Here is a 22147-nt window from a genome sequence, read left to right as displayed (position 1 = left end):
TGCCGACACATCGCTTTACGACGCTTTATTGCGATTTGTGATTAAACTTCATAATCCCAAGCACAATTAAAATAAATCCCTTTTTACGTGGCCACAATTTTCCTTGGATCACAGCTTTTAAATTCTAATGAATCTGTGTGGCATTTTGGTTTACTTCCCAAACATTAAAGGAATCATAGGACATTGAACGAAGTCAACGGCAGAAAAACTAAACCTCTATTCACACGTGGCTGATAAGGAAACTCCTTAAAAACATCTCACAGTTTAGAGACCTTTGATATCGATCGAAATCTAAAACCACGGCATAATGGAAAGTATTAAAATCATTAAACTTTCTCGGTGTCAATCGCAGAAGTTTGATTATGGCCACCCAAGTGAGTCCCACTTGGCTGTTGGTCTTTGGAGCATGTCTTTCTTGCTCATTTGTATGTGGCAAAAACCAAGAAAAGCACTCTTTCTCAGCTTATTTTAAAGTCCATGAAAATACAAGGAAACTTGGAGAAATTCTGGAAACTAAGCCCGAAGAAACTTCTATTATTTGCGCTCTACTTTGTCTGAAAAATCCGAAATGTAATTCGATGAATTTCTATGATTTTGGCGAATGCGAATTGCTTCGGGAACAAATGGAAAGTGGAAATGAACTTGAAGAGAGGCATGGCGTTAATTATGGAGAAATTAGCGTAAGTACAGATGGTGAGAATGTTTTTCTTGTCTATACAATAACTCTGTTCTGGCGAGTTCAGAAAAAAAGAAATCATTTTTATGACAAGGGCCTGAAATACGCAGCTTAGAGAGTAAGTTGTACACTCTTTTTTATATAGGGACGTCTAATTTTCAGCTGAGACTTGGCCGTTCTTATTCATTTTAAAGCTGAATATGTTCTTAACGATGTTCTTAAATGTTAGTGTATATGAATATTAAAATACCCAATGAATTATTAGGAAGAGAATTACACTAATGATCAATTGCTATAATAAGGTTGTTACTATGCAGGGGCGTATCTAGGCCATTTTTCATTTTCATTTTTCCAGCTACTTAAATTTTGAAATCTGGGGTGGTGGTAGGGAAGAGACTATGTTGAACGAAAATACGGAACGATTGTCGGTTCAATTTTTGTTACGAGTGTGTTTTCTGATGCGAAGCACCCTACCCCGGCTGGTAGAATTTGGCATGGCATGTATTGTCTTTTTCTCCACGAACGGCCCATTGAGCGTCGCTATCACGAATATTTCCAAATTCAAAAGAAAGGTTCTCGCCGCTCAAACGGCAAAACGGGGACGGATAGACGATTAAAAGGTATGGTTGGAAAAAAATATGTGTGCTTTGATTCTGCGAGCTTTATTTTGCCATGCGAGGTCTGGATTTTGAAAGGATCGGTGGATTTTTTGAGCACTTTGGAATTTGGCGGTTGTCGGAGTTTGCAACCTTGTCTATTTTTATGGATTTTATTTATTTATAAGGCTTCTACCACTATTACACATATGAAATAGCGGTAAGGTTGACACAACAGAGCACGGCTCCAACTCAAGTGTAACCTCGGTTAGTAAGCACTGTCACAGAAGGCGACTAGAAAAATTCGCAGCGGCTAAAACAGCTTAAAATGCCAAATAATGGCGGGTTTGAGTAGCAGAAACGTCAAGTTCCCGTTTTATTTTCAAATCAGCATATTTATTTCAACGAGATTTGTTCGCTCATACAAACTCTGTACGCTCATAAAAACTCTGTAATTAACCTATACTCGCCGTGAGCACGGGCTACCTGTGTTGGTAGCAGTCAACGTGTCTTGCAGGGTTGACGGTTTCTGTGCAGCCTGCCACCACTTAGACTTCCACCTAACAATCTCAGCGTCGAGGCCTTTCTCTGTCAGATCGGTGGCGTACTTAAAATTTCGAACTTAAAATTATGGCATATCAAAATTTGGGTGTCCTTCATACCCACTCGGCCGAACTCTTGGGAGCCTGGGTCTAAGGGCTTTTAAAGATCAGTGAGAAAAAAGATTTGACCAAGATTTGGCCGCAAGTCTCAAAATGACAGGAATCAGCATATTTTCACCATGTTTTCTAAAGATCAGGGAGCGGGAAAACTGCAGCTCCTCTAAATATGGGCATCAATGCCCATATAAGGCAATACATACGAAGGAAACTATATGTGGGGAATATGTGTGATATGGCTATTGTGCCATTCATTCTATAAATAGTTCTGCCGAACGTCATCTCTTCGTAAATCATCTTTAGTTAGGCTTTGTATGTCCGGATTATACTTGTTATCGGTACTAGAATATTTCTCTACATCATTGGATTGTTCAGGCAAAAGCTCCATTGGCGACGAAACGCTCGCATTCAAACACAAAATGTACAACAAACATGCCGCCTGCAAACCAGAAAGATCGCGATCGTGAAGCCGAATTTTCAAAACAACGATTTCTTTTGGGCTTTTGGGAATGTTTGTTCGACCAGTACCAGTCATATTATTCTGAGCCAAATTAGATCATTCCCCTGTTTCGCCAGGCAAGTGCACAAGGCTCATCATGATTTTAAAAAAAAAATTTGTCCAGAAAGTTAGTCAAGTCCGGGCTTAACTGGCTTAAAGGCAGACACGCCCCTGCTATGAGCGCAATTCGATTCTGCATTCTAGAGTGTAGTTTCCTTCGCAGCCCCCAGCGGTCGGAGTCACACAACGCTCCCCGCCCGTAGGGGCTGCTCAGATTCAAACTACATTCCTTTCCCATTGTCTGTACATCAAGATGGTGTCAAACGGCTAATCCATAAAATACCATTGAACTGTCATTTTGTTTTAGCGGGTAATCATGATCAGCTGAGAAACCTTCAGCTGAGAATTCGAAAAATTCAAAACAGATGAGCGCCAGAGTTCCCAAATAATGGATAGCAATAAATATTACTCCAAAGAATATCCAAAACATCGATAACCATTGTTTTATTTGTTGTAAAGAGATAATCAAAGGCTCCTTGGAGCCAACTCATTCATACATGTGCATATAATATGTACCACATCAGAAACTTCTGGCAGGATACAACTACAGTGCCGTAGTAGGTAGTACTCTTAGAAATATTGGGGGCACCAATATTGTGTTACACAACTCTTTATCAAACGTTTATTTTTTTATCAAACTTTTTGTTTTTATAATAAGTTTCTATTCTTTTACTTTCTTGTCGGCTTTCACCATCCCGTCATGAAGAGTGCTCCAAAAGTTTTATAAATTATTATTATAATTAAATTATCTTACGAAAGATGCTGTTGAAAAACAGTAAACAGGGGACTTATTCGGGGGGGGGGGGGGGGGGGGTGCCCCTCCCCATGTTACGCGCGGTCGGTCGCGTATAAATCAATTAAACCATTTAAATTAGAAGTCCTCTATTCTTTGTACATATTATCTGGTTTGATTTGAATGTTTGGCATAGTATGGACCATCAAAATGTAATACAGTCTCCCTATCGATCTTGTGTTTGTTTTTTTGCCAAAAATGTTTCGTTGCGCGGTCGTTTCTATTTTTTCTTTAATATTTTCTATGGCGTTTATCAAAATATATATATAGATATACTATCCCTTCTTTTATTTATTTTTAAAACTTTCTCTTTAGTTAACTATGAACAATTTTACCGTTCCTCGACCGCTATCTTGAGCATTTGTTCAACGAAAAAATGTGTCCAAAAGAGGGATCTGGTAGAAAGCTCAGGGTTTTGTCTACCTAAGCATTTAGTTTAGTTGGCAAACTACATCTATAGAGCAAATACTTTTCAGTTACAACATATTTTGAATTGTTAAGCGATGATGATTTTCCTTCTAGAAACACAGAAACCCATTTGAGTGTAAATGGGTACCTTTTTAGCCAATGAGAAACGTGTTTGTACAAAAGGCCGTGCGCGGCCATGCGTCGTTGATTGGGATCCAAATCTCTCTGTCGATCTTGTGTTTGTTTCTTTGATAAAATTTTTCGTTGCGCGGTCGTTTCGAATTTATCTGGAATGTTTTCTTTGGCATTTATCAAAAACGCATAAGATATATTATCTTCTCTTTTGTTTATTTTTAGAACATTATTTTTTAGTTTACGATGAACAATTTTAGCGTTCCGCGAGCGCTATCTTGAGCATTTTTTTCAACGAAAAAATGTTTATAAAAGTAGGATCTGGTACGAAGCTCAGGGTTTTCTCTTCCTAAGCTATTATCTGAGCTACAAACTACGTTTATAGAGCAAATGCTTACCATTATAACATTTTTGGGTATTTTTAAACGGTGATTATCTTCCTTCAAAAAACACGAAAATCCATTCGAGTGTCTCGAATGTTATTTTTAGCCAATCATAAATGTTTGCGATAGGCAGTCGAATATATGTTGTTCGTCAACTCGTAGTCGAGTATGACCATAGCAATACTGACAGTATAACAATGTCTAAGGGGCGGAGGGATGAATCCGCAGGTGGCTTATAAGGCCAATTCGTGCAAGAAAACCCCTTCCACAAGTCGGACACCAGTAAGAGGGGGTCATATTGGTAGGTTGGTCAGCTCTAGCCTTGCGTTTTTGGCGTTTGTTTTTGGCTGCGTTGGAGCGTTTATTTTCTGAGTGGATGGCACCTTTGTGAATCAGATTACGCCAAATCGGTCTGTCAGATGCTGCAGTTTCCCACGTTGAAACGTCGATATTGAAGTCTTTCAGATGTGATTTGATGCAGTCTTTATAGCGTTTGCGCTGGCCTCCAACTTTCCTGCTTCCACGGCTTAGTTCACCGTACAACAGCTGTTTGGGTATTCTGGAGTCTGACATACGGCAGACGTGTCCTGCCCATCGTGTCTGAGCTTTGCGCATGGTGGTAATGACGCTGGGGAGGTTTGCTCTCTCCAGAACCTCAGTGTTTGTGATTCTATCCTGCCAGCGGATATTTAGGATGTTTCTGAGACAGCGGAGATGGAACTGCTGGAGAAGTTTCTCATGTCTTCTGTAGATGGTCCAAGTTTCGCAGCCATAGAGAAGTGTTGTTAAGACGACTGCTCTGTACACTTTGATCTTGGTGCATTGTGAGATGCCTCTGCGTTCCCAGACTGACTTCCTCAATCTCCCAAAGGCACTGCTTGCCTTCGCGATGCGGTTGTTGATTTCTGCATCGATGTTGGCGTTGCGGGAGAGAGTGCTGCCGAGGTAGGTGAAGTTTTCTACATCTTGAAGTCGCTGCCCCTTAACTGTGATGTTTGGTTCCTGATATGGTTTTCCTGGGGCGGGCTGATACATCACTTCAGTCTTCTTGATACTGATGGTGAGGCCAAAGTTGTCACAGGCGGATGAGAAAGCGTCCATTTCCTGTTGCATGTCATGCTCATTGACGGCGTTGAGGGCACAGTCATCAGCAAAAAGCAGGTCACGAATCACAGTCTCTTTGACTCTAGTGACGGCCTTCAGACGTCGTAGGTTGAACAGCTTTCCATCACACCTATACCTGATGGGGATGCCTAGGGGTGTCTCCCTGAAGGCATCGGTCAGCATTGCAGAGAACATCAAACTAAACAGTGTAGGGGCAAGGACACAACCTTGCTTGACTCCATTTGACACTTGAAAAGGGGCAGAGGTATTTCCATCATCAAGAACACGGGCCATCATCCCATCGTGAAATTGTCTAACAATCTTTATGAACCTCTCGGGGCAGCCGAACTTCGCCATGATTTTCCACAGTCCCTCTCTGCTCACAGTGTCGAACGCTTTTGTTAAATCTACAAAAGTGGTATAGAGATCTTGATTTTGTTCCACACTTTTCTCCTGAATCTGACGTGCAGCAAAGATCATATCAACAGTTCCTCGACCTGCACGGAAACCGCATTGGCTCTCAGGGAGATGGCCTTGCTCAAGGTGTTTGAGGAGACGATTGAGAAGCAGTCGGGCAAAGATCTTTGCAGCGATGGAGAGAAGTGAAATCCCTCTATGAAATCCCTCTATAATATATAATCTCACGCTGGATGACTGGAAAGCAGTCATTTTGATTATCGCAACGATGTCAACCCGGACAACCGCTGAGAAAAAAAGAAAAGTCCCAGGTAAAGCCACAATGACACGAACCAGGGACGTCCCTGCACGAAACAAGATTAAACGCAAGATATTACGATGACAAGTCGAACGCCCGAATGACAAGATGAGACGATAATAAGTAACGATCAAAGATACCATGAAAGATTTAGGAAACGATTTTCTCCCTTTTCTTGTTTGTCAGTCCTGACACCCTGACACCTTCATTTCAGTAATTTTCTAAAATAAATGGTTGGGATTGGTTGATGAACACCGGCTTTTTGGAGGCGATCTTTCACAGGGAACCCTTAACACCACAGGAAACCCGTAAGAACGTCAAGGAAGTATACTATGATAGTTTTGCTATCAGAAACTTGTATCAAATTCCGAATATCACTTGGAGGTTCGATAATATTATTGAGGTATACAATGAACATGAACTCTATGCAACCTAAAACAGTTTGTAATCAATTTGCCTTAATAAAATAGGCATCACACATAATTATATTATATTTATATCACACATAATGCTGTATGAAATCAATTAGTTTTTTTTAGAGATGCTGACACTCCTGACAACGAGGGGTGAGTAAAATCTACCTAGTTTGTCTGTAGAGGTCCTCACACCCCTGACAACTAGGCTCAATAAAATCTACCTAGTTTGTCTGTAGAGGTCCTCACACCCCTGACAACTAGGCTCAATAAAATCTACCTAGTTTGTCTGTAGAGGTCCTCACACCCCTGACAACTAGGCTCAATAAAATCTACCTAGTTATTTGTCTGTAGAAGTCATGACACTCCTGACAACTATGCTCAATAAAATCTACCTAGTTCGTCTGTAGAAGTCCTCACACCCCTGACAACTAGGCTCAATAAAATCTACCTAGTTTGTCTGTAGAGGTCCTCACACCCCTGACACTCCTGACAACAGGGATAAGTAAAATCTACCTAGTTTGTCTGTAGAGGTCCTGACATCCCTGACACCATTCTGTAAAAGAATGCAATGAGGTGTTGTCAGTAGTGGCTGGTAGTTCGTGTAACATACAAAGTTGCTAAAAAGAAGATACTTCAGAGGCAACTGCCTCTTCATCAGTGTGTACTTGAAACTCATAGCATTGAAAATCTAGAATCATACAATGACACTCACAACTAATAAAAGTACCAAGTTATTCTCAGGAACGAGCTCGCCGAGGTCGGCATAACAATACGAGACCTCTCTACTTCTCTACAACCTCAGTGGTGTAGCCAGGATTTTCAACGGTTTGGGGCCCAAAAGGCCCTGTCAAGGCATTTTCTCCTTTCTAAGCTCCTTTCAAACTGAAATATTATTTAAACATCTTTTCATACCACCAATCTGAAAAGTTATCAGGGGGGACATTGACATGAATCGGCATTTGTAAATGCAGTACCATATCATCACTGCAAACCTACTATCCTAAGTTGAGTAAGTTAAGATATGGAATGAGAGATGTGACTGTTAGACAGTAAGCATGCAACTGATACCATACATAGAGTAAAGGGGGGGGGGGGGGGGGGGGAATAGATTCGCGGATCGGCGGATTCGGCCCCAAAATGCTCACGGATTATGGATTTAGATGATTATTTCAGAGGATTGGCGGATTTTGGAAATACGGCGGATCACGGATCTGTTGACAATTTGGGCACGGATTTCGGATTTTGACTGCTTTGACGGTTGAATTTCGGATTTTAAATGAATTTTAATCAATGCTATTGTTTATCTGTCAAACCAGGCGGATCTAAAAGTATTTGCGGATCCACGGATTTGCCCCGAAAATGTTGCGGATCGGGGGATTTACATACCCCTATTCACCCCCCCCCCCCCCCCCCCCCCAGTAAATGACAAAACTGCCACCAAGGAGGAGGGTGGGCTTAAAAATAAAAAACGTTCCTCAACAAGACTTCTGCCAACTGACCGAAAAGAAACTTTGAGTGCATTAAATACACCGAGAACATAGTTAAGCATCTTAAATCCCCCCATACATTCCTTTATAAACTATTGACAGCCTTGGGCTACGTGTGACAAAACGGGATTTTAATATTTACAGCGTAAATTACACATTTCAGAATTACTTACAACACCAAACACGACATTGGGATGATTTTCATACCTTTCAAAAACTAATTACTGGAAACTCTTGCGATTTTCGACTCGGCTCCTTTTCATTTGGAGACGAATTTTGCAGCTTTTCACGCCGTTGTTCTGTAGTTTCTTTCGCCTTTTCGTTAAAATCTCCGCAGAACCCTGAAAAACCTTCCCTTTTTTGGATAGATTGATTTGTACACTCGAAAACAGCGCAAATATATGACATTTTAACAGGTGCACAGCACGTACGAAATGTAGACAACCATCTTCGCGTGTCTGTTTTGACCATTACTTCAACTTTGGCATATCTAATGAGGCGGATGTGACCTCATTTGCAACCCAAGAATTGTCATGGTGTCAGGACCTGACACACGAAGCCACGGGAATTTCGTCCCCTAAATCGTGCACCATATGCTATTGTCAGACGGAGTAGACACAATCCCTTTTGATATTTGGCAACCACATTGTTCGATTGTAGAAAACGAGTGTGCGTACGAATTTACAAATTTGGTAGTACGAGTGTGGAATGGAAAGAAGAAAGTCTCACTGGGAAGACAAAGCAAAGTCAAGTCCTTAAATGATCCACGTATTATGGGTGTGGTGGAGGACCATGTGGTCGGACCTGCTGCTGATGATGAGATAGCTATTGTGGACATCGATAGCGTTTTATCTGTAAAGAAAGTGGACGTTTACTTTGTATGCATGAACTGCAAGAGAAAGCTTGAGCAAGTTGGACAATACCAAATAATGCACTGTCATAAATGTGGACATGTTATGAAGCTGAATAGATGTTCTGTTGTGGACGGGGGAATAACACTTAGCGCTTTTAAGGAAAGTTTGCAGACCATTTTAGCGGCAGAACAAATGGAAAAGAAGGAGACAGTTAAGTATAGCTTTTTTTATGTTGACAGGTTATAATGTCTGTTATAACAAAAGGTCACATATTGTAACCGAGTTTGTGGCTCAATCATAAATGATGAAATAGTTCCTGTAAATGGTTGAACGTTTTTACCTATCTCATTTGCGATTTGTTGCGTTTGGATGTTGTTGTTCACATTGAAAAATTGTGATGTTAATGCGTCAGTAAAAGTTTTGTAATTATCGAATGGATGGATTCCAGTAGGTGGGAATTGGCTGTAGTATAATGTACCTTAATCTAGTCAATAATAATGAGATACAATGAAAATAAAGATGTTGTGTTTGAATTGTGTTGTTTTAGTTGCAGAATGGTCACAGGACACCACCTAGGCATAGTGGGTGGACCCAGGACGCCTGGGTGACATGTGGTATGGTGAAGAAGGATACAAGGGAGAGGGATCTACTTGCAAATCTTGGTTACCAACTTTCTTTCCTCCATTCTCATAGAACACCCTATTAGTCAACATTATGCCAACCATTTCTAAATTTTATTTTCAAAAGAGTATAAATCAAATGATGTCAATTAATATCCTTTTTTTACTCTGTAGAGAAATACAATAACAATATATTTTGGTGCATGTTCACAAGATTTTTTTATTCTTGTCTCTTCAAAAGACTTTGCTTCTAGAAATAACTGTTTAACAACATAATTAGCTGTATGATCAATTTACAAAAGAAGCATGGAATGTTGAGAATTCCAGCGTAAAAAATCCATAAAGAATGTTTATGTACATCTTGATTCTATTGCTATCTCAATAAGAATCTTTGGAACTTGACATCCAAGGTGATTAGTTAGAATAAAACTCCAGGAGCCAGCTTTGAGACTCATGCTTGTTTATGTACGTCTTGATTCTATTGCTATCTCAACAATACCCTGCGCGCAGGGTTGACTGGGATACCTGAGATCTGCAACTTGTTTGTGTGACATGTATGACAAAGATTTTACTGCCTACTTTAGATATAATAAAAAAAATATAATCTTGTTTTTTATAATAAATGCCATATCACAACACTGATTGGGGCACGAAAGGTAAGAGCATCATCTCTTCAGGTGTGGGGTGGACTTGAGGTGTGCTCCATGAAAGTAGACAGGGCTGATTGTGCTTTCAAATACTATCCCCACATCAGAGTTAGGATCGAAATAAGATTAAGGAAAGCTGAGAATGTGTTTTAAAATTGTTATTTTGGTTCACTGCCCTCAATGTGCTATCACTTAGGTTAAATTTATTTTAACACCCAAAGTAAGTCCTATTGTATTAACAATATAATTTTATTGAAATGTATCATTTTATTTATGTAAGTTACAAGTAAACAACGACAATTATTTATTTTAAAGTCAAATGAGAGGGCTATAGAATATCCAGACTTGATTGACATTTATAGAGCATAAACATATTTTCAAGATCAGAACACTACAAAAATATTACAAATCTCTAGATTTTTTTGAAATGGTTCCATAAAAATAAAATGACATTTAATGAGGGATAAAGGTATTTCAGGGAAATAATAAAACAAGCTTATCTAAAGGAAGTACCAAAATAATTTGTATAGATTTAAGTACATATTTTACACTTACATGACTTACAACACCTATGCTGTACTTTATTGAAATCGACATAGTTAAAATGATGAGATTCAATTAGAGAGATCAAGATATTTTATAGTAAAAAAATAAAATTCATCTTAGGGTAGCCGGTCAAGTGTCCAATGTAAAGTAGATTCATCGACAAAGCGATTTGTAGGAGACGATTTCCATCAATTGTTTCAAACTACTTCCACTTCAAAATAGATTAAGCAATCAAGGTAAATACCTCGAGTCCATTCATGAGTGTCCAGAGCACATTTAATTACGTCTTGAAGTAAGCTGTATGAGTCTAAAGTCTCTTGAGCCGCGTGTCTCGCACTCGGGTCGCAATTGTAAATACGAGTAAATACAGCGAAATCAATCCAAGCTGAGATGATTTTCCAAAATAACTTTGTAGAAATTGAGGATATGGTTAAATATGCAGTTATTTAATCGCGAATCGGGCCTTCAACTGCACAAATAACATTGATCTGAGAGCTGGAATCTCAAATTCAAGATGGCGGCCATGACACAGTTTTAAATTATGCAAAAGTTTTTGGGAACTAAGCGTTGCGATGACGTAGGACAGTAGGCTAGATGCGAAGTATTGACTATGGCGCAAAGGCTCTTGGGGTATTGTGAAACATTGCAGATTTCCCGGGACCAAGAAAATAAAAACAGTTGCAATTTATAACTGGGCTACCACAGGTTTCCCAGAAATAAGAATCTTTGGAACTTTACATCCAAGGTGATTAGATAGAATAAAACTCCAGGAGCCAGCTTGGAGACTCATACTTGTCTCATGCTTGTCTATGTACGTCTTGATTCTATTGCTATCTCAATAAGAATTTTTGGAACTTTACATCCAAGGTGATTAGATAGAATAAAACTCCAGGAGCCAGACTCATACTTGTTGCTGTCCATGCATCAATCGAATCTTCTGATAACCCTGAAATTAAAAATAAAATGCAGATAAGGACAAAGAATTGCTCACTAGAATGTTAAACAGAACAAAAACATCCACATACACACTTCAATTACCCTATTTATACACATACAACATACCTAATTCATGTACCAGGCATGCTATTGTGGGGAGGCACCCCAAAATAGTTATATTTTTTATCACTGCAATATTATTGTTTTTTTATTACTATTTTTACAATTGTTTAATGAAAATCATTGTAATTATTTTTAAGACCATATTACAGTATTGAGATTATTCAGCAGCTTCAAGCGAAATATAGATGGGTTTGTGGTCACTATAGTAGTATTCAAGAACACCTGATGATCGTACAAGATGTGGCACATTGGTATAAAAATGATCTATTAGTGTATGACAGTCAGTAGTGTACTGCTTTATTAACTGTGTGTAGCCTTTCTCTCTTATCAAGCATTGTACAAGTTTTTCCTTTCCTGGTGTGTTTTTCAATAAATCAACATTGAAATCACCAAGGAGAATTGTGGGAACTTCAGGATTTGTCAATTTTATATTATAAAGATGATTAAGTGCATCAATGAAGTTTGCCATTTTTACCTTTGTCTCTGAGCAATAAATACCGATAATATGTAGATTAGGAATTGGTTGGTTAACTACTGCTATTGTGATTTCTACTTCCTTGAAGTTGAATCGATATGTAAGTTCTGTACAATGAAAGCCATTTCTCAGATACATTACAGATCCATAAGAACTTCTTGTCTGGGATTGATTGTAGTCATTTCTATGAATATCAAAGCCACTTATACTGTAAATGTCATCATTGTCTGAAGAGCAAAAATCGTGTTTCAACTAAAATGTTGATATCTACTAATTGGAAATTATAGTCACTTTTGACATCATCAATGTGCAGATGAACAGATCTAGCATTATGGAATATGATTTGTGTGGTATTTGATAAATCTACATTTTGTAGTGACACTAAAGGAACAAGCTGTGCTTCTGTTCTTAACCTATTCATTTCAATTACTACTTTCTCGCTTACTTTTATTTTGCATTCATTCAAGTTTAGTATATGTAGATTTGAATGGTTTCGGACTCGACTTAAGCCAACATAGTGCATGTGTCCTCTAGTTGAGGTTGGAGAATCAACAACAGCTGAATCTAAAGTGTCACCCTGACAACGATGAATAGTTTTAGCAGCTGCAGGTCTCAATGAAAATTGTCTGCGAAGGATTTGTACTTTTTTTTTGTTAATTCTAAATTGTCTGGTTATTTCTAGAATTGGGGTCCAGTTTTTTTCTAATATTACTCTTGTTGAACAAATGTGAATTTTCTTTTCGTTGTTGTTTATCAATATTAATATCTGGAAAAGATACCCATATTATACTTGGTCGGTTTGAGTTCTCAATACGGTAATCTATGGTTCTTTATGGTACATTCTGCACCATTGGTCAAACCATCAGTAACATCCACATTTGCTGTAAGATCGTATTTTGCATCAGTTGCAATGGAGGTTAGTGTATATAGACCCATTGTTTTAGTTAGGTCATCTGGAATTCTATCTTTTATTAGTTTTTTTCAAATCATCAGATATGTCACCAACTACAATGTCTATTGCCTTGACCTGAGCTTTATCACTATCAGATTGAGTATATATCATATTGTTGTGTGCATTTACAGATGCATTAGTTGTGTACAAATGTGTTGTATGTATTGGGTAATTGTTATCCTGTGGCCTTTGCTTTATAGCCTTCTCTTTAAACAGTCTATGTCTCAGAATGCTTGCCTTCTCGTACACAATTTAGCAGGTCTGCAAAATGTCTGTCATCTTTTTGTCTCATAATCTCTGTTAGTTCAAAGAGAGTGAAAAGATCATTCCACGAATTACTTGCTAGTGTGGCATAGCATGTGCTTGAAGTTTCAAATATTTTGTCAAATGCAGGTTTTAGTTGAAACAAATCCCCAATAGCTATTAAGCTTATTCCCCCAAATGGTACTTTGCTTCCCATTATCTGCTGCAAACGCAAATTAAGGAAATTAAACATACCACTTTTGCTCTAATTGTATTAAGTCTGTCATTATCAAGTGCACAGTATTCAAAGCCTTTATTGGCAGGTATCTTGAATGCAGCATGTAATGTATTCCCTTTGATATTAAAAAGCTGCTTTCCCTGTGGGAGCTGTTTTCAAAACTTTAATCTCGTCAGGATTCTCACCAACAATGCTGTTCAGATATCTTATCAGTGCCTCATACAATGCATTTGTAACTGTTGATTTACCAACACCTGCTCCGCCTGACAAGAATAATCTGAGTGGCTCATCACTAGTTTTGATTGCGTGCAGGGCATGATAAAAAAATTGCCTTTGTTTCTCATTTAATGAACGAACAAGTGCATGGTATTCAAAATCTGACACTCGTTTTACAACAAGCTCCTCCTGGTCATTACATCTAGGAAATATGCCAATGTCATCAAGCAAGTCATACTGGTTGTGTTGCTTATTTTTGCCTGGGTCAAAGCAGCCAAACAGTTCACTTGGATTTTCTTTTATTGCATGATCTTGTTCATTAACATGTTCTGAATTTGGAGCAGCATTGTCACCAATATTATCACCTTGCTCAACAATTATATCTGCCAGTGCTTTATCTAGCATTTCACTGTGATACTCATATGGCTCCCGATTACACAAAATGCTATCGCTCACTTGCTCAAATCTCTCTTCGAAACTTTGTGAATCTCCTTGCAAATCTATGTCCTCCTTTCTCCAAGGGGTGAAAAGCATAAGTTGCTCTCTGAAAAAGTCTTCTGGGTCTTTGTTTCTATTGAATCTAACAGAGCGAATGATTTTAGGTCTCTTACGCTTGATAAGGTTTATGCCTCCTCTCATGTGGTACTGATTTGTATCACTTTCTTGTTCATTTACATCTTCAGTAATTGGGACGTCATCATCAGTGTTGTCTTCCAAATTAGTTTCTGGCATAAAGTCATCTGGGCCTGTAGCAAAAGCTTTATCACTAGCACTGTCTGCATGCTTATCACTACAGTTAAACCAGGCAGCAAATTCAGCCAGGCAAAGTTTCTCTAACCTCTTGGGTCTTCTTTGGTAACGCTTAATAAGGTTATCTGACTCAATGTCAGGTGAATTATCTGGAAGTTCCTTTCGCTTGTCAAATTTCTTTAGCAAAAATGTCCTTTCATCTGGATGTGAAGTATTAATGAATTGAAATTCACGAGTAGATCTCCTTATTGGCATTTGTAAAACTAAATATGCTGCCTCTTGAGCACTTATTTCAACAGCATTTAAAAATTTGTTTCCAATGTGCTGTACTTTATTTGCAATATCTCTGTTACCAGACTTGACTTCCTCAGTTGCTTTTTCAAGAAGTTTGCTCATTCCTCTTTGGCCTTTAGTGATATAAGACAAGATATATAAGCATATGGGTCTAGAACATATTGCATATCTTTGCTCTCCATGCTTGAAGCAAATGGGTGTTGTAATTATTTATTCTTATTTCTGAGGGCAGTCGTCTTAAAAACAGAGTAGTACGCTTCAATGTGTACCTCAGAGCCAAGAGATAATTCTCCTCTGTTAATTGTAGTTTACCTAAGAATTGATGAAAAATTATGTTTTCACCATATTTCTGCCACACTGTGGCAGTTCGTTGTTTTTTATATTGGAATGGCAAGTGTTACAAATCCATTCGGTGTCATCAACACTTCATACTCCTGTAATACAAGACTTAACAATAGTTTGTTGACATTTGCCATAATTATCTTAAATTGCATTTTTTTTACTGAGGATTTATACCACAACTGATCACAGCAGGTACATACATATTCTGGACCACATTTGATATTAGAATGAAACCTGTTTACCATGCATGTGTAAATGCTAGTTTCATTATTGATTTCACATAAGTTTTCATAAGGATCACTAAGTACTGATATTCTGGATTTTTTATTTTCAGTTTTTCTGAAGTCAACATTTGCTCGTCGTTTTTGCATGTATGCTCTTTTAGAAGCTCTGTGTTTCTCAATTTGATCTTGTTTGTCAGGACTGTTGTAAGCTACTGATATGTTAGCTTTTTCCTTTTCTCTTTCTCTATATGCTGTGTTGGCTCGTTTGTTTTGCATGTACGCTCTTTTGCATGCTCTACGTTTCTCTGCTTGATCAATATTAAGATAGTTATTATGAGATACTGATATTTTTCTTTCTCATTTTCTTTATTTTTATATGCTGCTTTGTTTTTTTGGTTTTTGAATATAAACTTCCCTCGAAGCTGTCATTTTTGTGTTTTTGTTTTGGATTTCACTATTCTGTTGTACATCATGGTATTCACATAATGGTATTCACCAATGTGGCCAATATAAATACTTGTTGAATCTCTTTCAGTGCTCGCTGACATTCTGTAATGATTCTGTAATGTTAACAGTCATATTTAAAGCATTAGCAACTGCTTGAATTATTATTACATCAGCCCATGTGCCTTGTTGTTTCATATTGTTTAGGTAAGATTGCCATGATCATTCAGTATTGCTCCCTATAGATAATTATGGGTAATGTGTAAGATGCTGACAGCCAAGCATATGCATATACATATGTTAATTAGGCGTGCCAAATACTTGATGGGAGACACTCTTAAAGAAACAGTCACCTCCTCCTCCAGTAACAAGTGCAGCTCTGCCTAATTAAGATAACCTGGTGTGTAATAATAAAACTGTACTATGAAGAGGTACACGCTGTGTAGTCAGTAGACCTCTTAGAAGGCCCTGGGTTCTTTTCTACATCTCCACTTAATAATATTGCACAGTGAGATACCCATAGTGTGTGTGTACGGAACATTTTTAACTGCCTCAGCCCATAGTCATTGGTATAAAGGCAACCAAGGGGCACTTTCTTGTGCTTTCGAGATCTAAGTTGAACAATAACTGAGTAAATAAATGGTTGCTTATTCAAATAATATTTTGATGATTTATGTTTATGATTTGTCACTGAGTAATGCTCATTTGTTAATTTGTGATAATAACTACTTTGCCTTCTCATGTACCCATGCAGCTTTGAAGATTGTGGAACTGATTTTCGGAAATGCCTTTTCAATGTTCTTATTACCTTTGTCTTCTTTTGTAAAACTCGTTTGAGTAGTGCTATTGGGATCCTTGAAGGTGCTCTATCCCTTCTTTCAGCTTGTTTTTACAATGTTTCCTTTTTCCAAGTTTATAAAGACATCAAGGCGAGATCTACAATTCCCTTATTGACCTGCAGAGTTGTTTGACAGCTTTCCTTTTCATCATGGTTATCTAATGGCCCATCGGCTGTTACGTTAGCTTCCTCGTGGGTAATCTGTTGTTCAGATTTATTCAACTCTCTTGGCTGTTGCAAGAGCTGACAAAACAACGAAGACATCTTATCAACAATTAAGTAAAACTTCGCCTTCAAGGACTTCGTAATATTGCTAATAAGAAAGCGGATATAACCGACAGCCATCTCAAAGAGTCAATAATATTACATATATTATATATATTTTTAGTAGTTTGAAGTGTTTTTCAGCAGTTTTTAGCAAATTTGAGCGGTAACCTGAAGTCACAGGTTCTCTTGATGAGATCGATATGAATAGCCCGGCCAAAAACGCTCAGAACAGATTTAGTGAGTGGGCCTATCGACTCGGTGTATGTGTTGTTTTGTTGGGAGCGTAAGTAGTTCAAAATATGACGATAAAGCATATGAATTGTATACCTTCTCGGGTTGAGCAAATCCAATATGTATGGCGATGTAATCATGCCCAGTCCCCCTCGTCTGTGTCCACAGTCGGTGTCCACGCGAAAGCCCACATCGCAATAACTCATTCATTGCGCATGCGCATGAATGAGTTAAAAAGGAGGGACAAAATATATAAATTCGGAAAATCTTCCCTTAACCTGGGCAAAATGATCCAGCTTTGTCTCGTTGACTTTGAAAGTTTAGAGAATCGAAAGGACTTGTTTGTTTGTAAACCATGCTATCGTACCCGGCAAAGTTTCAATTAGAACAAAAGATAATCTTCAGTCTGTCCAGAAAGCAATCAAAAGTGCATTCAAATGAGAAACACCGACAATCAAGCGTCTGCATGGCGCTGCAGGCGATGGGAAAACACCAAAAGCTTCGAAAGTGTTGCAATTTCCCGTCGCAACGCCATGTACTATTTGCGCTTCTTTCTACCATCTTCGAGAATGATTTAGGATGCTGGACCCAACAAGACTCCCTATAAAGGGTTTCTTTCCCCCAATTTACCAGAATCTTGTCAACAAGTGCAACAGTTTGGTCTTGTGTTTCGAACATTCCCGCATCTCACAGGGATTACTAGCACTAAACAAACAAATGTTGGTTCTCACGCTTCTTCTTTGAATGATAATACACCGGTCGTGATTGGTTTGCTTGCCATGGCACGAACGGTTCTCGACATATGGTACCCAAAATTTCATTGGCTAAAAGCGGGAAAGGAATGCAGTTCGAATCTGAGCAGCCCCTACGGGCGGGGAGCGCTGTGTGAGACTCCGACTGCTGGGGGCTGCGAAGGAGACTATCTAGAGCGCATCTGGACTAAAAAAAGTTTTTCTGCATCTGAGCCTCGGCATGTTCTTAGCATGTCCTAGAACCTAAAACTTCTTAGAACCTAAGCAGAACCGAATCAAAACCTAAACAGACCTCAATAGCAAGGGGTGGGGGGGGGGGGGGGGGGGGTAAGTGTTAATAACAAAAAAAAAAATCAAAATTACCTATTTTCTTAATAGAATTACAACGATTTTTGCGCCATTTCACGGATTTAGGCTAAATTTCTATTTCAGTCATCACTATTGTTCACTAATATTCAAAAGGCGATCCTACACATACACCTAGCTCAATACAATTGAATAAAAAATACGGGGAATCGAATTTGGATTTTGTTCGTATAAATAGCAGCTGCTATTTTTCTTTCTTTCTTATTTTTATTTATTTTTTGTTTGAACAGATCAGAAACTGGCCCAAAAAATTATGCACATCTCATAGGGAAAAAAATCCCCTTATTTTAAATGATTTCATTTTATCTCTGTCAATTTGAGTCCAGTTTATATTTAACTCTCCGTAATTGGAGCGCTGGAGATACTGTAGTTGATGTAGCTAGCGTGACGTCCAAGCGCGTGATTCAAGCATGACTTCTACTTGGGTGGTCTTCATCTTTCACAGCATTCATTATGTCGGCGCCAAAAAGTACAAAAGAAGACTATTTTTTGTTTGAAAACTTAGCAATAACCAAGCGCTAAATCGGTATAGAAACGTTTTAGAAATGCATATTATTGCTATTTCCTTGTGGTTGCATAGAAATTTGCAAGAGTCTAAACCCAGAAACCAGACAAGGGATTCTAATCAGACATTAGTCTAGGATCCACACAAATTAGAAGTTGCTATAAATAATTCAGGAAACCATATTTATATAATGCCTTTTTATCGAATCTAGCTGATTTTACTCGTTAAAAAGGTATTTTTATTAATATTTTTTTGAAGTACCCCCTAACCGTTTTTAGGTTCTGATTCGGTTCTGATTCAGTTCTTAGGGATTAGGTTCTAGGATCACCGCGGTTGGACTTTCTTATTAAAAAAGAGTGTATGTTAAAGACAGTACTATTACATTTCGGTTCCGTTTTGAGAAATTCTGCATTTTTCTCATTTAAGTTAGTCGGATAGAAGGATTTCTTGTTTCTTCATTTTTTTTTTAAACTTTTTTTTCTTTTCTGTATACGCGTACGCAGTTTATTATCCTTACTTACGATACCACTTTGCGCAATGTTTGCTGCCTTGTACTGTTTTATGTGGCAGGATTATCGACATATCTCATTCTGTCCTTAAAATACGTCATTCGTCCTGTTTAGACTGACTGCCGACTAAGCCCATGTAGTAATGGCGGGTCATGTTTGCCGGGGAAATGGCAATACTTCTGCGCATGTCCAGTACAGTGGAAAGGCGTGGCCTGTGAGCAACTAAAAGGTACGACTGTGTGCCCTGTAGATATGGATGACAGGACCTGCTTCCACTGTTACCAGGGTTAGAAATGAGGTCAAGGGTTCGGACCTACAAAAACACATAAAGTAATAGCGTATCGTCTAGTCAGGCCCGTAACCAGGGGGGTGCAGTGGGTGCGAACGCACACCCCACAACGGCCAAAGATCCACTTTCGGTCCTGAAAAGACGTGCTATTTTTAGACGAAACTGTAAAGCATAAGCTAGATCACTCTGGTATGTAGCCAAATCCTACAAAATAAACGTCCGGTTGAGATGCTGCAAAGGCATAAAAAATCCCTCTTAGTTCTTTCGGGTAGTCAGATTTTTATCTGAGAAATGACCCCTCCCCCCACCCCCGGAAAAATTAGGTCCCATTTTTCGGATTCCGCACCCCCCCACCCCCTCCCCCAAAAAATCCTGGGTACAGGCCTGTTTAGGAAAAATAATGTTATAAAGAAAAATATGAAAAGATGGCCATCATTGCAATGGATCATGGGAAGAGTGAGGTGGGTCTTTTAACCATTTTTGCCCGTTCTGATTCTAGACGTCGTATCATTTGAGTTCACTACACTGGGGGCTTCCGGGCGAATTGGGCCCACGGACACATCCGCCTACCAAGCCACCACCCTAAGCGATTCCGTACATTTAGAAAACGGCATCCAAATATGGACAGTGCCGATAACCGGGATATACCATGTGTTTGTTACTGGGGCTGCAGGGGCTGATGGGATCAGTGTAGGAGGTGGTAAGGGCGCACAGGTCAACGGGACCATTTGGTTCAGCCAAGGCGTAACTTTAAGGGTACTAGTGGGGCAAAAAGGTAGCACCCAACCGCGATTCTACGGGGGTGGGGGCGGGGGGTCGTTCGTTGTGTTCCACGAGAATGGGAGTTTGATAGCTGCCGCTGGGGGAGGAGGTGGGGCAGGACGTATTCCTGGTGATGACGGACAGGCTCGTTTATGTGGGAGTCTTCAAAGCAATTGCCATGGAAACGGAGGAAAAATCTGCGCCGTGGGTTTTACGACTACGAACGGGGGAGGTGGTGGGTTCTATAGTAATGGATCGTGCGCTGGCATTTCCTCGTGTTCGAGTAAACCCTGCCAGGGTGGGAAAGGGGGCAAGGGCTTTGTTTATGGAGGAGAGGGTGGGGAGGACAAAAATGGTAGATGTGACGGGGGGTTCGGGGGAGGAGGAGATTGTGAACGATCCCCAGGGGGTGGGGGAGGGTACTCAGGGGGAGGGACTTACGCTAACTTTTCTATGAGCCAAGCTGGTGGGGGAGGATCTTTTCGACCGACAGAGTGGGACTGGGTTAGTGGTGCAAACACAGGGGACGGGAGGGTGGTGTTTAAACTATACAATCCCCAATAACATGAGACTGTGAGAAGGCTTACCATATCTATTTTATAGCAGAGGTCTCCAGTGATGTGAGCTAATGTATTGTTAAAATGTACACTGGTGTGTGTCACGCCTGTAAACAGGTGATTGAGAAACATTTTAAAGAGATTCAATTAAAACCGAACGAAACAGCATCGTATCTACACGGATTGTGTAAATGAGTGTGGATTTGATGTTAATAGTCGAATGAATTCCTTTAGGAAAACCGACGGTAAATAGCAACCCTAAAGATACAATATGGAACGCAGTCCTGGGCTAGCAGTAGCGGATTCAGTGCTAGGGTTTAGAGGCTTTGTATTGCCAAGGGACACACAGAATTTATGTGTTTTTTTAACAAAACGACAAGAGAATGGGGAAGTAACACTTTACTCCTAAACACTGGTAGTTTATCCAGGGGCTTGCCTTCCGAAGATAAGAAAATTTTCAATTCAACCCCCCCCCCCCCCCTTTTTTCATTGTCAATGGTTTAAATTCCCTTACAACCCACTTGCTTAGCCCTGGCAGCTTCTTGGCATAGATCATTCTTATGTTAAAAAAGGATAGGGTTTCAAGTACTGAGTACTCGCTTGGAGCCATGTTTCTGTATCGTGCCCCCCCCCCCCCCCCCCCCAAATAATTTGAGGCCTGCTACGGCTATGCTCCTGCCAAATTGCCATTGGTATCTGAGATGTGACCACAGGCTTACCAACCTCTCAGTCAGTCCTCAGTCAGTCCCAGTAACTAGCTCGAATATTTTCACGATTGATCACCTCCTGTAATTGTCCTATAATTGTCTCATATCCTAGAATAAAGGTCACAATAAACTCTCATTGCTTTTTGATGTGTAATTCAGAATATAGTAACGCAGAACCCTCAACTGCTCAAACGTTAGAAATACCACTTATTCTGAATAAATACACATCACAAAGCAATGAGAGTTTATTGTGACCTTTATTCTAGGATATAAGACAATTATAGGACAATTACAGGAGGTGATCAATCGTGAAAATATTCGAGCTAGTTACTGGGACTGACTGGAGACTGACTGAGAGGTTGGTAAGCCTGTGATGTGACGAATCTTTTACTGCCCCAAAACCATCAATGCTAATGGATTCAAATTTAGGTAGCGAAATAAATTCACTTTACTCATCTTCAAAAAAGAAACCTTCTAAATTAGAAATAGCCCGCTTTTCCATTGCTTAAGAATAAAAATCAGATTTTGTTTT

General features: G+C 39.3%; 1 protein-coding gene and 1 long non-coding RNA gene across 2 annotated transcripts; one reads left to right on the top strand and one right to left on the bottom strand.

The window, feature by feature from the left end:
- The first annotated feature begins 354 nt into the window (after positions 1-354).
- On the top strand, positions 355-20915 carry LOC116615283 (keratin, type I cytoskeletal 9). Its single transcript, XM_032376796.2, has 3 exons — positions 355-680; positions 19415-19529; positions 20089-20915. The coding sequence occupies exons 1-3, from the start codon at positions 363-365 to the stop codon at positions 20913-20915; spliced, it is 1260 nt and encodes a 419-aa protein (XP_032232687.2). The 5' UTR covers positions 355-362.
- Positions 11280-17321, bottom strand: LOC116615286. The gene is made up of 3 exons (XR_004294858.2): positions 17265-17321; positions 16788-16913; positions 11280-11541 (listed from the first exon to the last, which is right to left on the bottom strand). It is a non-coding gene; the product is annotated as an uncharacterized LOC116615286 (long non-coding RNA).
- Positions 20916-22147: the final 1232 nt, after the last annotated feature.

The sequence above is a fragment of the Nematostella vectensis genome, chromosome 13, assembly GCF_932526225.1.
Source record: "Nematostella vectensis chromosome 13, jaNemVect1.1, whole genome shotgun sequence".
Taxonomy (NCBI): Eukaryota; Metazoa; Cnidaria; class Anthozoa; order Actiniaria; family Edwardsiidae; genus Nematostella; species Nematostella vectensis.
The sequence above is the reverse complement of the archived record's forward strand: the minus strand, read 5'-3'. Positions and strand labels throughout refer to the sequence as shown.

Coding starts and splice junctions, on each gene's coding strand:
- LOC116615283 (XM_032376796.2), top strand. CDS start 363: ATGGCCACCCAAGTGAGTCCCACTTGGCTGTTGGTCTTTGGAGCATGT. Junction 681..19,414: donor TTAATTATGGAGAAATTAGC/GTAAGTACAGAT, acceptor CGTCCTGTTTAG/ACTGACTGCCGACTAAGCCC. Junction 19,530..20,088: donor GGCCTGTGAGCAACTAAAAG/GTACGACTGTGT, acceptor TTCTGATTCTAG/ACGTCGTATCATTTGAGTTC.